This window comes from Oryx dammah, unplaced genomic scaffold (genome assembly GCF_014754425.2).
Source record: "Oryx dammah isolate SB20612 unplaced genomic scaffold, SCBI_Odam_1.1 HiC_scaffold_27, whole genome shotgun sequence".
Classification (NCBI taxonomy): Eukaryota; Metazoa; Chordata; class Mammalia; order Artiodactyla; family Bovidae; genus Oryx; species Oryx dammah.
Genome location: NW_024070211.1, coordinates 16,728,043 through 16,746,511, shown reverse-complemented (window position 1 = coordinate 16,746,511; position 18,469 = coordinate 16,728,043). Strand labels below are relative to the sequence as shown.

The window sequence follows — 18,469 nt, the reverse complement described above, 5'->3', positions numbered from 1 at the left end:
TTTTGTTTTGTAAGCTTTCTGGTATCATAACATAATACTTTTTAGACTGCTCTCAAGATAGCAGGTAATGCACTCTCTGCCATTTCCTACTTAAGGCAAAATAAGGTTGTTGAAATAATTAAAGTGACTCCAATAAGCACCGTACCATTTCTTGTAAAAGACTAAGCCTCTTAAATCAAGAAGATTTGAAAATTCCAAAACTAAAAGGCTGCCATAACAGAATTCAAAATGATTTTACAAAATGCCATTATCTTCCATAAATTCTCATTTGTTTGAGCTCTTTTTAACATGAATAAAGGGAGTTTTAGATTGTGACGATGTGATACTCCAAAAATTTTCTCATTTGTTTGTTCTTCCATCCATTTAGCAAACATTTTATGATTAGCCAGAGTATGTGCCAGAGACCATTCATATAATATTGTTGAAATTTATGTCTGAAATTAATGTACTCTTTATCAAGATACAAGTTTACCATAGGTTAGTGACAATTCAAGGCTTATAATAGGGTCCAAGTGTGGTTCCTAACTTCTCCAGGCCATTGGTATGTCCAGAAAGTACTGCTTGGCTGCCTCTAATGTTAAGACTAAAGGGCTCATAACACAGAGATCCATCATCCCCTTGTGATCTGACTTTCGGTCTCAAGACCGTGGGTAAATAAAAGACAGTGCTCCCCATAAGAACACAGTGATGAATCATGTTCAGATGACAGAAAAAGTGGTTTTCTATTCATTAGTTGATTGAATGAAACTAACTTGCAGATGAAATATGCTTTACTACATTTTCTAGAACATAAAACCGCCTGAATTCTTGTTGCTGTTGCTGTTGTTTAGTTGCTAAGTCGTGTCTGACTCTTTGTAACCCCAACAACTGTAGCCCGCCAGGCTCCCCTGTCCCTGGGGTTTCCCAGGCAAGAATACTGGAATGGATTGCCATTTCCTTCTCCAGAGGATCTTTCTGACACAGGGATCAAACCTGCATCTCCTGCCTTGGCAGGCAGATTCTTTACCACTGAGCCACTAAGGAATCCCAAACTCTACATGTGTTATATGCACAGTTTTCATAGAAAGTGGCTTCAGAGCAGAAACTTAACACAAGATGAATTCTCTTACTTGTTCATCTCTGGTCATATTACTAGGTCGCCGCTACCTTGCCCAGAGCACGAAGGTGCTGCGGATGCTGGAGGAAAGGCTGAAGGAGGAAGACAAGGATGTCGTCACCCGGGAGAATGTTCTCGGGGCCCTGCAGAAGTTCAGCCTCAGGTGCTGACCATGCAGTAGGTCACGGTGGCTCCCATGAGATCACCTTGGGGGCTTCTTAGCCACTGTTTTGTGCTTATTTGTTCCCAGTGACAATCTAAGGGATGGGTGATATTTTTCAGTGAATACTTAGAAGATATTGGGTGGCTTTCCAACTAGAAAGCTTATCTTGAATCCCCTAAACCATCCTTTGTTGTTGTTGCTCAGACGCTCAGTCATGTCTGACTCTGCAACCCCATTGACTGCAGCACACCAGGCTTCCCTGTCCTTCACCATCTCCTGGAGCCTGCTCAAACTTACGTCCATTGAGTTGGTGATGACATCCAACCATCTTATCCTCTGTTGCCCCCTTCTCCTCCTGCCCTCAATCTTTCCCGACATCAGGGTCTTTTCCAATGCATCAGCTCTTCAAATCAAGTGGCCAAAGTATTGGAGCTTCAGCATCAGTGCTTCCAATGAATATTCAGGGTTGATTTCCTTTAGCATTGACTGATTGACTCTCTTTGCTGTCCAAGGGACTCTCAAGAGTATTCACAGTTCGAATGCATCAGTTCTTCAGCACTCAGCCCTTTATGGTCCAACTCTCAAATCCTGCTCCTACATGCTAAAGCACCATTGTATTCTCCCAATGAATGTTATCTCATGCTGACAAAATGCTAGATGATGTATTGTATCTTAAGCCACGTGCAAGGTTTGGAAATAAACACGGGAATAAAACCCGATAGAGCCTCAGCCTGCCAAATGCTCAGAGTTAATTATGGGAGACAGGCATATAAATGCACGGGCACAGCCAGTGGGGTCAGTTGCCCTTTGGAAGTCAGAGTGGAGCTTCCTGGTTCCTTGTCCATTCATCTCAGCCAGCCACCCTGTGGTCTCAGCCTGGACCCCCTCATGACACGCAACTGCTCTACATTAGAAATTTAAAAATCAGACACCTCTTCTTGAAGCAGAACTGATGTCCTCCCAGAGCGTTTTGTTTTGTTTTTTAGCTGACAGCATTGCTAAGGTGTACTTTGTTGTTGTTGCTTGGTCATGTCTGCCTCTTTGCAACGCCATGGACTATAGCCCACCAGACTCCTCTGTCCATGGGATTCTCCAGACAAGAATACTGGAGTGGGTTGCCACGCCCTCCTCCCAGGAATCTTCCTGACCCAGGGATTGAATCCGAGTCTCCTGCATTGGCAGGCAGATTCTTTACCACTGAGCCACCTGGGAAGCCCAAGGTGTAGTTTATATACTACAAAATTTACCCATTTTAAGTGTACAGTTCAATGATTTTTGGTATATTTAGAGAGTTGTACAACCATTACCACAGTCTAATTTTAGAACATTTCCATCATCACCAAAAGGAACTTCATGCCTGTTTGCAGTCACTTTTCATTTCTGTTCCTCACCTGGGCAGCCACCACTGTTTTCTGTAGATTTACCTTTACTGGTATGTTCTTTTATGACTGGCTCCTTTCACTTGGCATACTGCTTTTGAGGTTCACACAGAGATAGCATGTATCAGCACTTTATTCCTTTGTGTTGCCGAGTGATAGGCCATTACATGGATAGACCACATTTTGCCTATGCATTCATCCGGTGATGATACCTTACTTGCTTCTACTTTTTGCCTATTATGTGTAGTGCTGCTATGCATATTTGCATACAAGTCTTTGTTTTCTTTTCTCCTGGGTAGGTATCTAGGAATGTAATTGCTGGGTCATATGCTAATTCATCCAGCATCTATATTCCCTGATGACACCTGACTTTTTCTTTGACTATTAAGAATTTTATTACCTTGAGTACCTAACTTTTTCTGTCAGTCCTCTTGTGAACACATTTCCTTCCCATCAGATGTGGTCAATATTTGACTGACTCTGACTAATAACCTGGGCTTCCCAGGTGGCACTAGTGATAAAGAACCTGCCTGCCAATAATGCAGGAGACATAAGAGACACGTGTTCGATCCCTGGGTCAGAAAGATCCCCTGGAGGAGGAAATTGCCGCCGGCTCCAATATTCTTGCCCGGAGAATCCCATGGACAGAGGAGCCTGGTGGGCTACAGTTCACAGCGTTGCCAAGAGTCAGACATGACTGAGGTGACTTAGCACACACACTAATAACCTAACACCTGAAAAATGGCATACGCTGACTGTATATATGTTTTGTAGGGGGAAAGCTGTAGTTATGGCTGTAGATATGTAGACCTGGCAAAGTTCTCTTTGACAGGTCCCTGCTAATGAAAGTTTCTTTTTCTACCTGTATGAATTAAGAATTACAAATGATCTGCAGAGTTATTACTTCATTAGATCACAGGAACATAATTCTGTTTGTTTATAGAGATAATTTAGCTTAATGTTGACAGTGTTTGAAAAATTGGCAGAAATTTAATAACTATAGTTATTGTAGTGCTTAGTCCCATCAGTTCTTAAGGCTGACATGATGATATCCCTCATAACAGTGTGATGGTGCCTTGGTATTGTAAGCTTTTACACTAGGACTTTGGGTGGAAAATAATTCCATATAAATTGTATTATCCAGGTTATTAAACTACCCTTATTCTATAGAGATCTGAATCAAAATGGTATTAAGCTGGTTTTATGTTCTTTTTTGTATCTCTATTTTTATATAGCTCAGAGTGCCTACATGGATTATACAGACTAGATTTTGAGTAAAAATATGTTTGTCAGTGAACTATTTCTGTGACTGTTTCCTGGGTTAACTAGACCAAAAGCTATCAATAAATATTTATGAAGTATTTGAGGTGATACTCTGCTAATTCTATATATTGAAATAGAAACTTTCAAAGTAGGAAGTCTCCTTACTGCCTTATTTTTCTTTAACCTTTCAATGATACCCCTGAAAGGTAAAGAGTTTATTGTTGGGCATTCCTTGGAGATCCTGTGGTTAGGACTCTGTGCTTTCACTGCCGAGAGGGCATGTAGTCAACCCCTGGTGAGGGAACTAAGATCCCACAAACCACGCGATGTGGCCAAAAGAAGAAGAAAAAGAATTTATTGCTGTAGTTTCAGTTGTATAGGCCTAAAAGTAAAACAGTCCCTCAAGTCCATAACCTCTATAAAGTGCTTTTTCTGATATGCATTCACACTACTGTGTTCTCTTACATGAAAGGTTTCTTACCGGCTTTAATCACCTGTTGGCTATCTCATCTCCTAGGCGCCCACTGCAGACAGCGATGATTCAAGATGGCCTCATCTTCTGGCTGATTGACATCCTGAAGGAGCCCGACTGCCTGTCTGACTACACGCTCGAATACTCAGTGGCCCTGCTCATGAACCTCTGCCTCAGAAGCGCAGGTCTCACAGCCCTACTCCCCTCCCCTGGCTCTGGGTTGCCTTTCATTTTTCCCTCTTAGAAAAACTCAAAACAGAGTGTGAAGCATGTCCAACTAGGTGTAAAGCTATTGAATCCCTAAAGCCAACATGCCACCCTGGCCTTGGAAAGAAGAGTTTATGTTATTCAATTATATGCAATATTATATGCAATATATATATTAAGAGAAAATTGAATTATATTTTTCTCCCTCTTTGTTACATTATTCAAAGGTAGGAAATGAAGAATTATGACCTGTTTTATCTAAAGACGGAGAAGTACATTCCTAAAATTCTATGGGATTAAGTTTCGACATTAATCTGATGTTACGGCAGAGCAGTGACATTCAACCACTCCCTGCACTTAATCACAGTTGCCTTTTCCATTCCATCTCCTAGAGATGGGAATTCCCATGTGACATCTCAAGTCATTTATGTCTTGATCAATAAAGGGAGTGATTTTTGCTCTCTGACAGATTCCACCCCCACTTAAATGATCTGTTTCCTGAAATAGAAGAAGCCTCCTTAGAAGAGCTGCCCTGAGCAGTCCCAGTGTTGGGAGAAGGCTACCTGGATAAATAGCTCAGGGGTACTTGTGAGAAGCACCTTCCCCCTCAGATGACGTGGAATCTGAACCACCTGTGTGTTGTTGACTAAAGGACTTCTTTCAGAGTTCTCTTTTGAAAAATAGCATATGCAAATTTCCTAGCTTGAAAGCATTTATTAGGTTATAATCAGCTTTTCTTGATTACCATCAGTTTATCTTCAGTGATTGCTATGATGATATTTAGAACCACTGAAACAGCCGTCGGTTTTTCTGTGATGGTGTGTGTGCTTGGAAGAGGGCATCGTTCTGCGATTCCTTGTGTTTCCTGTAGTGAGCCGCTCTGTGCTCTGCCTGAATGATAAGAACCACTGGGAGCATGTTGCCCTGTACTGAGCTACTTAACCTCTACGTCGCCTTTTGAGGTGGACCCTAGTGATTTCCAAGGGACCTCAGAGGAAGAAACAGGGCCTCACCCAAGATCACCCAGCTCATAAGCAGAGGAGCCGAGATTCGTTTTTAAATCTGCCTGACTTGTGCCTCTGAGTTTAGATGTGACCTGTTCTGTTTTGCTGTTTTTCTCCTAAAGGGAAGAATATGTGTGCCAAGGTGGCGGGCCTGGTGCTGAAAGTCCTTTCGGATCTGCTCGGCCATGAAAACCATGAGGTACCCAGTCAGCGCCACCGGCCCCGGGCTCATGGGAGGGCTGGCCCGGGGTACTTACCTCATCACCTTCCTCCAAATATCTGTATAACCTGTGCCAGAGCTTTCTATCAAATTTTGGAACCCGGAGCAGGAGGCGGCTTCCGGCTTCCGGCTTCCGGTGTGTGAGCACAGCCGCCATCGCTGGTCTGTGCCGCTCTCTCCTGGGCGTTATTTTTTTCCTCCTCCCCCTCTCCCGCCACCCCTCCCCTCCACAATGGCGCTCCTCTGCTGGGTTTAATATATGGCCCCGGATGTGTACATAGCCTGATAATGTATTTAATATTGTGGGCGTGATTAATTTGTATAAATAGCAGTGCCCTCTCCATCTCAGTCTTTTCTTACTCTTTTCCCTGCGTCTCTAGGTCCTTTCTCCGTTGCTCTCTGTCCATCTAAAGCCTTCACTCTTGCAGCCACACAATAGCCCCCTGTTGGCAGCCCTTGCGTTTCACTCGTCTAGCCCCCAGGGGTGTGCCCCCTGCCTTTGCGTCCTCGGGGGACATCTCCACCCTTGCCTCTTGACCCAGGCCAGAGCGTCCCTGGGGTGTAGACACTGGTCACTGCCTGCTCACCCTGTGCGTCAGGGTCCTGCCAGGTTGTCCTGCAGGGTGGCCAGCCTCGCTTCTACCCTCACCTGTGTCCTCCCCAGCGCCGGGGAGGTTTTCTAGCCTATAGGGCTGAAGCCCTTTTTAAATGAAACAGAGGTCTGGATGAGCTAACACACAGTACGGTTCTTCTCTCACCTGCTTGCTACAAATGCCTTTGCAGAAACCATGGCATCGCTTTGCACCTGAAGCCTAATCTTCGCAGAGCTCTGCCCTCCTTAGCTCGGGCACACGGCTGTCTCCGCAGGGGGATGGGGTCTCCCTGGGTCAGAGAGAAGCCCTCGGCCTCCCCACATCTGTTCCCATTTCAGACAGCTCCCATCCTGGCCATTCCTTTCATATCTCGTATTCCCCCAGCACCCCCGCAGCTGAGTGACCTGGACTGCTTTAGCGAGTGGAGGCTTATTGATTTTTACAGTGCCTGAAAGTGAAAATCGCTCAGTCGTGTTAGACTTTTTGCGACCCCATGGACTATGCAGTCCATGAAATTCTCCAGGCCAGAATACTGGAGTAGGTAACCTTTCCCTTCTCCAGGGGATCTTCCCAATCCAGAAATCGAACCCAGGTCTCCTGCATTGCAGGTGGATTCTTTACCAGCTGAGCCACAGGGAAACCCAAGAATACTAGAGTGAGTAGCCTTTCCCTTCTCCAGCAGATCTTCCCAACCCAGGAATTAAACTAGGGTCTCCTGCATTGCAGGTGGATTCTTTAACAACTGAGCTATTAGGAAAGCCCTTATGGTGCCTGCCATGCCTTTATATTTTAAAATCAGTGAGCTCTTAGCTACTTCTAGACCAGAGTGAACTCTCTTCTCCATTTTATTCAACTCAGGCCGTTGAAGCCAGTGTGAATTGATGGAGAAGACTCTTGAGAGTCCCTTGGACTTCAAGGAGATCCAACCAGTCCATTCTGAAGGAGATCAGCCCTGGGATTTCTTTGGAAGGAATGATGCTAAAGCTGAAACTCCAGTACTTTGGCCACCTCATGCGAAGAGTTGACTCATTGGAAAAGACTTTGATGCTGGGAGGGATTGGGGGCAGAAGAAGGGGACGACCGAGGATGAGATGGCTGGATGGCATCACTGACTTGATGGACACGAGTCTGAGTGAACTCTGGGAGTTGGTGATGGACAGGGAGGCCTGGCGTGCTGTGATTCATGGGGTCGCAAAGAGTCAGACACGACTGAGCGACTGAACTGAACTGACAGTAAAATTTGGTTCCAAGTGTCAGAACCTTGTCAGCTCTGAAAACTGAATAGACCAAAGGAGTCAAGTCTTCTCATTAACTCTTGCCAAAGCATCTGCTTCGAAAATTAGCAGGAAAATCCACATATATGTATATATATATATATATATATAGTTGTTATTCAATTGCTCAGTCATGTCCAACTCTTTGTGACCTGCAAGCCAGGCTTCCCTGTCCTTCACCATTTCCCAGAGTTTACTCAAACTCATATCCATTGAGTCAGTGATGCTATCCACAGTCTCATCCTCTGTCGTCCCCTTCTCCTCCTGCCTTCAGTCTTTCCCAGCATTAGGGTCTTTTCCAATGAGTCAGCTCTTTGCCTCAAGTGGCCAAAATACTGGCATTCAGCTTCAGCATCAGTCCTTCCAATGAATATTCAGGGTTAATAATAATAATAATAATAATAATATATAGTATATTGGAGCCTAGAAATGTATTTCCTACATAAACAAAATTCTCATGCCACCTGTCCTTATGAGATAGTCATGGTTATGAAAAACAAAATCCAGAAGCTATAAAGAAAAAGATACCCATAGTTGAATATGTGAACTTCAATCATATAATCATATGGAAAGAGATTTGCATCACATATGACAAAAGTTTTATATCCTATACATTGATAAGTAAGAGTGAAACAGAGAGGTATATAGGAAAAAAGATAAAGTATGTAAAAGGACAGTTTACAGAATAGTAAATCTTGATTTACTATAAACATGAAAAGATATTCAGTTTCTGCTAGTCATCAGGGAAATGAAAATAAAGACAACCATACAATGCCCTCTCTTACCTGTTATATTAGCAGAAATGAAAAGTGATAATAAATCCAGTGCTAAAAAAGGGTGGTGGGAAATGAGTCCTCCCCGCCACCCATGATATGGAGAGAGCATAGCATACAGTCCACTCCAAAGGGAGGGCTCATTTATCAAGGCCTGTCTGGCTTAATGGTGGGGTTACCTGTGTGAGTAAGACATGGGTCCTGTCATTGAAGAGCTCATAGGGGAGACATAAGTATAAATCTTAAAATACACTGAGCCCAGCACAGAAGTGGAGGGATATACAGGAAGGAGGGCTGAGTACTCTGTCTGGGCGCTCAGAAAAGGGTTCCTCTGAGATTTGTGTGAACTGAGTTTTAAAGGATGAGCCATAACTTTCCAGAGAGACGTATGTGGGAAGAGCATCCCCAGCAGGGTGAGCTGTTAGGCCCAGCCCAGGGCATGTCCCAGGTGCTGTGTGTATCAGGGAGTCTCTTAAGTAGTGTGGAACGTGTGCAGTGTGCATTTCAAGTGACAGGAAGGGAGAAACCGAGGAAGACTGTATGGAGGCCAAACCTCGAAGGGCCCTGTATTCTCTAATCAGGAGTTAGAACTTCCCAGGGCATTCCTAGGGGGCTTCCCCAGTGCCTCAGCGGTAAAGAATCTGCCTCAGTGCAGGAGATGCGGGTCAGTCCCTGGGTCAGGAAGATCCCCTGGAGGAGGGCATGGCAGACCACTCCAGTATCCTTGCCTGGAGAATCCCATGGACAGAGGAGCCTGGTGGGCTTACAGTCCATGGGGTTGCAAAGAATCGGACATGACTTGAAGCAACTGAGCATGCACGCAGGGAGTTTCTGTGGAAGGTTTCCGAGGTTGGGAGAGGGATTAATATGGCCCAAGTTGTAGACTCTCAGCAATGATATGATGGTTGGATAAAAGGGTGAATGTAAAGATGGGGAGATCCTCTTGGAGGTTCGATGTAGCCCAGGTCATGGACAATGACATCTGAACAAGGACTGTGGCAGCGCATGTTTACAGGAAGGGTTCCCATCAAAGATGACTGGGAGACTCAGTATTGAAGAGGAAGAAGAGAGGAATCCAGGATGCCTCCAGGGGTTCTAGCCTGAGTGGTTCAGGATGGCATCAATTAAACAGTGAAATGTAGCGGGAGTAAGCTGTGGGAGGGAATGGTGCATGCTCTGCTTCAAACTCTCAGTCGTAACCTTTGCCCTGTGCCATGCCAGCAGAGGTGTCTGTCATTTGGAGCTCAAGGGGCTGTGAAGATGGCAGTGGTCACCCTCCTCACCAGCCAGGCTGCTCTCCAGGGTGGTGTGTGATAGTTGAATTGTATGGTGTTTGAGAACTCGCACATGACTGTTTGTTTTCTCCCCTTAAAGATACAGCCTTATGTGAACGGAGCTCTGTACAGCATCCTTTCCATCCCATCCATTCGTGAGGAAGCTAGAGCAATGGTGAGAAAATGTGCTCGTGGGGTCAGTCACCGTCTGTCATTGCCACGTCTAGAGGCTGTTAGCGCAAGGGCTTCCCAGTTGGGCCCCAGGGAGGGCTGCGAAGGGTTTCTAAACTCCCTGGAATTGTATCCCAAACACATATTTGCCGTTCTCTGGGGACAGAGTTTGTGGTTTTTATCAGATTCTCAAGGGATCTCAGCTGACAGAATTAAGAACTACAACATCAGAAGTTCTTTGTTGTTGTTCAGTTGCTAAGCCATGTCAGACTCTTTATGACCCCATGGGCTGCAGCATGCCAGACTTCCCTGTCCTCCACTATCTCCCAGAGTTCTCAAGTTCACGTCCGTTGGGTTGGTAACGCTGTCTAACCCACCTCATCTGCTGCTCTCATCTCCTTTTGCTTTCAATCTTTCCTGGCATCAAGGTCTTTTCCAGTGAGTCGGCTCTTCACATCAGGTGACCAGAGTATTGGTGCCTCAGCTTTGGCATCAGTCCTTCCAATGCATATTCAGGGTTGAAGTTCCTAGCAGATTTAGTTTTTGGAAAGTTGTAGACCTTTTTAAAAATTTTAGTGACATTTTAATTGGGGGCTTTAGGAATGTTTATGGATTTCATAGCAGGAGAAGCTTAGCAAGAAAATGATGAAATTGGACAAATCATCACTCAGATTCATGTCCAGGCCTCCTGGAGGAATCGTGGCAGTGAGACCCTGGGCAATCAACACACTCCTGTAATCCACAGGCATCTGGTAGCAACCAAGTGGGACAGAGGTGCTGATGAAGATGATCCAACTAGCTGGTTGGAAAAGAGTGAATTGAATATTTAATGTGTTTACATTAGTGCTTGCATTGGAGACATAAAACAAACCTCAGGTGATTAGCATCTTCTTTCGTGGTGACAGATGCTTCTAGATCTAATCAAAACCACTGGAGTTTTGTCCTTTTTCCTTATGACGCGTGAAACCAGCTTAATTGTGTGTGTGTTAAATGCTTAGGATGAAGGGGTTAAATATGTTTCCACTGTCAGAACACAGACTAAATTCAGTTTGAGATCAATGAAGCATGCTCTTTCCACTTGGCTTTGCCTACTTAGAAGAATTGCTAAATCTTCTAATGGGTCAGCTACAATTACATCAGCAATTATGCCAGAAACAAAAACTTACTTAAGGTCTATTCTGTGTGGTCACAGTAAAGAATGACACTGAATTACCTACTGCTTTCAAAGAAAAAAAAAAAAATCTGCTTTTTCAATACAGACCAAGGGAAAATAAACTTTTTATTAAATTCTGCATTATGGTCATTCAGGTGAAAGAGATTGTCAGCCAAGGCAGAGAACAAGGAAGAAAGCACATAAGTTGAAGAAAAGGAAAGAATGGAGGTGACATGGAGTCCGAAAGCATGAAGGCCAGACATCCAGGGCCCAGGAGTTGAGAAAGCGTGGGGGTGGGGGGTGGGGTGGAGAAAGGCGACCAAGTGGGGCAAAGAGACTCACTCTTGTGGGACACAGAGGGGCAGCCCTTGGAGACCATCCAGGCCAGAGAGAAAAGAGGTGGCGAAAGGGACAGCCTCCGAGCCCTGTATCCAGGGAGGGCCGTATCCAGAGGTGTCACTAGCCTATCATTGGAGCCCCAGGAGGAGAAGGGAGAGGTAATGAGAAAAAAGGGCTGAATAGACAATGATGAAAAAGCATGACCGTAGTAACACGGTATCTGGGAATGGGAAACCCCCAAATGTTTGGAAATTAAACAGCACAATTGTATTAGTTTTCTATCGCTTCGTAAAAAACTATCGCAAAGTTTAACGTCTTTTGAAAAATTAATGCCTCACAGTTTCTAGAGGACAGAAGTTGGGGAGCACATTAGCTGTGTGGTGCTGGCCAAGAGTCTGTCCTTCAATCGAGCTCAGGCAGCCAAGGGCAGAGGATCCGCTTCTAAGCCCTTTGTCACATGGGCTATTGTTCGGGGACCTCGTTTCCCAGCCAGTGGCCTCCCCACAGGGCTTGTCTCTACATGGCAGCTGGCTTACCCGTTGAGGGATCCTAGAGAGACAGAGAGTGAGCCAGACAGCAGCCACAGGCTCCTTGGGATGTATGGAGATAGTAGCATGGAGACATCCACACTACCATGTGTGAAATAGCCCAGGGGAATCTGCGGTGTGACTCCGGGAACTCACACCGGGGCTCTGTAACAACCTAGAGAAGTGGGATGGGAGGGAGGTGGGAGGGAGGTTCCAGAGTGAGGGGACACAGCTATACCTATAGCTGATTCCTGTTGATGTTTGGCAGAAACCAACACAATATCGTGGAGCAACTATCCTTCAATTAAAAATAAATAAATTTAATTATATATTTATAAAGAAGTGGTCACATTGACCTGTTGCCCTAATGGTCCGGGAGCAAGAGACGAGAATGAAGATAGAACACGAAATCTGGTGCAGTGGGTCAGGGGCTCTGCAGCCTCTATTGGACTGAGGTGCAGAGTCCACTCTGAGTCCAGCTTTTGTTCCTAATTGCAGACTTTCTTTGATCTTATCTTTCTCAAGACACTAACTATACTGACATAGTCTAGATCTCCTTGTTTTTACCCCTGGATGTTCCCTTCTGGGCTGATCTCGGGAACAATCAGCAAGTGCTTAGGCGGTGTTCAGGCCCGACTCCAACCCAGCGTTCCAAGGTCCATGCTCTCATGATCCTAACCATACTCCCTTCTGGGTCTGGCCTTGGGGTTTGTAACAAGGCGATTATTTTAAGAAAAACATGAACAATAATCATTAACTAATAATGGGGATCTTGTTCCAATGCGTCGACGGGAGGGGAATCGTTATCTTTGTCTGTCTCAGACTCAAGCCTTCAAAACTCATTATCGGGGGCTCTACGTCTCATGCGAAGGGTCTCTCCTGTGGGATATGATACGGTTTCAGATGACATGAGGGAATCCAAACGGGTGTTTCTGAATCACCTGGTGAAACTCCCAAGGCTTCTGTTGGAGATGTGGTTATTGTAACCGTCTGACATGTAGAACAAGTCTGCACAATCTGTTTTGGTTGAGCCCGAGTGATATAAGACTTGGTATTTACACATTTTGAATTACAGTGTGTCAGATCATGAAAGGCTGATGCCTCTGTAAAGGCTGGAAATAAAATGGCATCGGCTTGAGCATTTCCTTCTGGTAAGGGCCCTGGTAAATTAATATGAGCCCGAATATGAGTAATGTAGAATGGAAATTGTCGGTGTCAAATCACCCGATGTAAATTTGTAAAAAGAGTGTATAATGTGGATGGGATAGTATCTGTAATAGTTGCTGTTTCTATATATTTAGTGACATGTGCAGAATATTGAGAATCAGATAAGATATTAATTGCTTGGGGATTACTTTGTAATGCGTGTGTAATAGCCAGAATTTCTGCTTGTTGTGCAGAATATCCAGGTGTTTCAGTAACTAGCATAAACACGCCTGTATATCTTGCTTTTCCTCGGGTAATGCCATCTATAAAAATGAAAAGAGCAGAGGGAATGGGGTTGACACTAGTAATTTTAGGCAAAATCCATCTTGTTTGTTTTTAAAACTGCCAGATAGGTAAATCAGGATAGTGGTTGTGGATTTGTCCAATATAGTCAGCTAAAGCTAGTTGCCAAGATAGTGAATTTTGAAAAGAATGTTTAATTCTTTGGAGGTTCAGTTCAGTTCAGTTCAGTCGCTCAGTCATGTCCGACTCTTTGCGACCCCATGAATCGCAGCATGCCAGGCCTCCCTGTCCATCACCATCTCCCGGAGTTCACTCAGACTCATGTCCATCGAGTCCGTGATGCCATCCAGCCATCTCATCCTCTGTTGTCCCCTTATCCTCCTGCCCCCAATCCCTCCCAGCATCAGAGGCTTTTCCAATGAGTCAACTCTTCTCATGAGGTGGCCAAAGTACTGGAATTTCAGCTTTAGCATCATTCCTTCCAAAGAAATCCCAGGGTTGATCTCCTTCAGAATGGACTGGTTGGATCTCCGTGCAGTCCAAGGGACTCTCAAGAGTCTTCTCCAACACCACAGGTCAAAAGCATCAATTCTTCAGTGCTCAGCCTTCTTCACAGTCTAACTCTCACATCCATACATGATCACAGGAAAAACCATAGCCTTGACTAGATGGACCTTAGTCGGCAAAGTAATGTCTCTGCTTTTGAATATACTATCTAGGTTGGTCATAACTTGTCTTCCAAGGAGTAAGCATCTTTTAATTTCATGGCTGCAGTCACCATCTGCAGTGATTTTGGAGGTTAGTGTAGTACAAATAAGGCAGGGATCATTTCCAGTAAGTTGTTGAACATGTTCTCTTCCTTTTAGAATTATAGTGGCTATCATGTCTAAATAAGGGGTAATAGATTTTCTTTGTGAATTAGCTAAGAATATCCCTTCAGTTTGCATAATCAACCCAGTAAGGGAATGAGGGGTAGGGAAGACAAACAACTGGAGAGGTTCTAAAGGGTCTGTTCTGTCTCTTTGGCAGTTTTGTACTGCTCGTTCTATAATCACTAGTTCTTTCTCAGCCTCAGGAGTTAGTTGTCAGGAGCTATTAAGCTCTGGATTTCCTCTTAATAGAATACATGGGATAAAGGATAAATTGGAATCCCTAACTTAGGTTGAATCCAGTTAATGTCTCCTAGTAATTTTTATAAGTCATTTAGAGTTTTAATTGAGTCTCTGTGTAGTTACACCTTTTATGGTTTGATTGTAGTACAGGTAACTATATTTCCTAAGCACTGAGAAGGTTGAGTGTATTCTAGTTTATCAGGAGCCAAATACAAGCCAGCATATTTTAAGCATTCCTTTTAGCTTTAAAAATAATTCCTATAGGCTATCAATATCAGGTAAGGCACATAATGTATCATCCACATAATGAATGATATATGCATGAGGGAATCATTGCTGTGGCAGGTGCAAAATTTGACAAATACTGGGACTGTTAAGCGTACCTTGAGGTAATACAGTCCATTGAAATCTTTTATGTGGCTCCTTTAAATTACTGGAAGGAACTGAAAAGGCGAATCCAGGTTGATCATCGGGGTATAAAGGAGTAGTGAAAAAACAATCTTTAAGGTCAATAACAAACAAATGCCGGTTTCTTGGAATCATATTAAGATTAGGTAGGCCAGGCTGTGAAGTACCCACTGGAACAATAATAGCATTAACAGCTCTCATATCAGTAAGTCTTCTGAATTTGCCAGATTTCTTTTGTATAACGAACACTGGAGAATTCCAAGTGCTAAAGGACTCAATAATATGTCCCTTGCTCAGTTGTTCATTAACTAATTCATGTAAAGCCTCCAATTTTTCTTATTTTAGAGGCCACAGCTCTATCCACACAGGTCGATCAGTTTTCCAATTAAGGTATGGGTGTGGGTGGAGGAAGATTAAAATGAGCAGTGGCCACTAATGAAAAGGGGGTGGTTTGAAATCTTGAATAGTCAAAGGATAAAGTCTTCCTTGTTGATTTTTGCCCAGTCCCAATCCTGGTATATAACCTTGATTGAACACAATTTGGCAACTGGCCTCAATCTATTGATTTGGAGGAATATGTATCTCAGCATGCCATTGTTCCAAGAGATCACGACCCCATAGATTGACAGGTATAGCAGCCATATAAGGTTGGATAGTGGCTGGTTGTTTATCAGGCCCTGAACAAGACAGTACCATAGTACTTTGTCTTAGTCCTGTGCCTGTCCTAGACCTACAATAGATATTGGAGCAGGCCTAGTTGGCCACGCATTAGGCCAGTGTTTAGAGCTCATGATAGAAGCCTCGGCTCCAGCATCTATTGAACCTTAAATGTTTTGCCACTTATATTGACTTGACAAGTGGGTCTGGATTCCAAAATCTTTTCAGTGAGAAAAATACCAGCCTTGGCTGTGCTTCCAAATGCCCCAGAGCCCTCCTTTTTGTCTGACTGTCCTATACCCACATAGTGAAGTAAAAGTCACTCAGTCATGTCTGACTCTTTGCAACCCCATGGACTATACAGTTCATGGAATTCTCCAGGCCAGAATACTGGAGCGAGTAGCCTTTCCCTTTTCCAGGGGATCTTCCCAATACAGGGATCAAACCCAGGTTTCCCACATTGCAGGTGGATTCTTTACCAGCTGAGCCACAAAGGAAGCCCAGGAATACTGGAGGGGGTAGCCATCCCTTCTCCAGAGGATCTTCCTGACCCAGGAATCAAACTGGGGTCTTCTGCATTGCTGGCAGATTTTTTACCAGCTGAGCAATGAGGGAAGCTGAGCAATCCTATCCCCTTTAGAAGGTTTCTAAAGGGAAGAGTGGTGGAGGCCATTACCTTCAATTCTCCTTCATAGTCATGGTCTGTAACTCGGTATATGAATTTGAACTCCCTCGGAAGTCAGCCCCGATCTTCCTAACAATAATCCAACTGTCCCCTGTGAAAGTTGAGAACGGTGGGGAGGAGCTGGAGGAAAAAAAATCCCTCATCATTTTCTTTGGGAGCCAAGGAAACAGGTTTCGAAGATGGCTTGCGCATTTCCCCAGTCTTTACATATTCTGGTTTTTCAAGAGTCATCATCACTTCATCAAAAGAATCAGAAGTCTGCAAAGGTTCCAGCGCTGACTAAATTAATGCCCACGTACTCGATAGAAACAGGGAGCAGAGTCCCTTTTGCATGTTCTTTTTTTAACTCAGCTCCAACCTTTTCCCAGACTTTCAAATCTAAGGTCCCTCTTGACAGGAGCCAGCAGCAATATTTATCCACTGCTTGCAACAATTCTAATAATCGCCCTTCACTAATAGAAGCTCCTCCCATTTTAAGAGCTGTCTTAGTAAACAGATATACAGGCAATGGTGTTCTGCACTCTCAACATTTCCCATTTTAACCTCAATTAAGTGCCAGAAGGACTTACCAGTGGGAATTTTCAGAGGCCTCTTAACCATCCCAAGTTCTGCATCGCTGTAGTTTTACTTTAGCTTGTAGGGTCTTCCACCCCGGCCCCACATTGGGCGCCAGTTGTTGCCCTAATGGTCCTGGGAGCGAGTAACGAGAATGAAGACAGAACACAAAATCTGGTGCAGTGAGTCAAGGGACCTGCAGCCTCTATTGGACTGAGGTGCAGAGTCTACTCTGAGTCCAGCTTTTGTTCCTAATTGCAGACTTTCTTTGATCTTATCTGTCTTAAGACACTACACTGACATAGTCTAGATCTCCTTGTTTTTACCCCAGGCCATTCCCTTCTGGGCTAGTGCCAGAAACAATCAGCAAGTGCTTAAGCAGTGTTCATGCCTGACGCCTCAGTGTTCCAAGGTCCATGCACTCATGATCCCAGCCATACTCCCTTCTGGGTCTGACCTTGGGGTTTGTAACAAGGCGATTATTCTAAGAAAAACATGAAATATAGTCATTAACATAGTTTCTTAATATATGCTGTTTTTCCAGATTCTATTTCTGTGGAATTTCTCAAGGCTGTGAAAGTACATTATTAGGAATTCCCACTACATTGACCAGCCCAGGAACAGTGTGGGGGGACACTTAGGAGTATGAATTCCAGGAGGTGGGGTCATGTTGGAGCCTGTCTGCCACTCGCTTCTAAGTCACCTCTGGATCAGAGAAGTCACAGTGAAATTAGGGCTATTAATCTTTTGACATCATCGTCATAGTGAAGTTGTTCAGTCGTGCCGACTCTTTGCGACCCCGTGGGCTGTAGCCCACCAAGCTCCTCCGTCCATGGTGTTTTCCAGGCAAGAGTACTGGAGTGGGTTGCCATCTCTTCCAGGGGATCTTCCCGACACAGGGATCAAACCTAGGTCTCCCACATTGCAGACAAGGTGCGTTACCATCTGAGCCACCAGGGAAGCATCTTTTGACGTATATTACAAATATTTCCCCAACTTTTCATTACCAAATTCAGACTTAAATTGAAGAAAGTAGGGAAAACAGCTAGACCATTCAGATATGACCTCAATCAAATCCCTTATGATTATACAGTGGAAGTGAGAAATAGGTTTAAAGGCCTAGATCTGATAGATAGAGTGCCTGATGAACTATGGAATGAGGTTCGTGACATTGTACAGGAGACAGGGATCAAGACCATCCCCATGGAAAAGAAATGCAAAAAACCAAAATGGCTGTCTGGGGAGGCCTTACAAATAGCTGTGAAAAGAAGAGAGGTGAAAAGCAAAGGAGAAAAGGAAAGATATAAGCATCTGAATGCAGAGTTCCAAAGAATAGCAAGAAGAGATAAGAAAGTCTTCTTCAGCGATCAATGCAAAGAAATAGAGGAAAACAACAGAATGGGAAAGACTAGAGATCTCTTCAAGAAAATTAGAGACACCAAAGGAACATTTCATGCAAAGATGGGCTCGATCATGGACAGAAATGGTATGGACCTAACAGAAGCAGAAGATATTAAGAAGAGGTGGCAAGAATACACAGAAGAACTGTACAAAAAAGATCTTCATGACCCAGATAATCATGATGATGTGATCACTAATCTAGAGCCAGACATCTTGGAAAGTGAAATCAGGTGGGCCTTAGAAAGCATCACTACGAACAAAGCTAGTGGAGTTGATGGAATTCCAGTTGAGCTG

The 18,469-nt window shown here is 44.1% G+C and overlaps 1 protein-coding gene across 1 annotated transcript in view; it reads left to right on the top strand.

Moving 5' to 3' along the window:
• ARMC9 (armadillo repeat containing 9) overlaps nt 1–18,469 on the top strand; it is a 93,571-nt gene that overhangs the window by 60,148 nt on the left and 14,954 nt on the right. The window contains exons 14-17 of the mRNA XM_040229374.1: nt 1,136–1,259; nt 4,419–4,558; nt 5,707–5,783; nt 9,819–9,893. Of these exons, the coding sequence (XP_040085308.1) occupies nt 1,136–1,259; nt 4,419–4,558; nt 5,707–5,783; nt 9,819–9,893 (416 nt within the window). The remainder of the gene's footprint in view (nt 1–1,135; nt 1,260–4,418; nt 4,559–5,706; nt 5,784–9,818; nt 9,894–18,469) is intronic.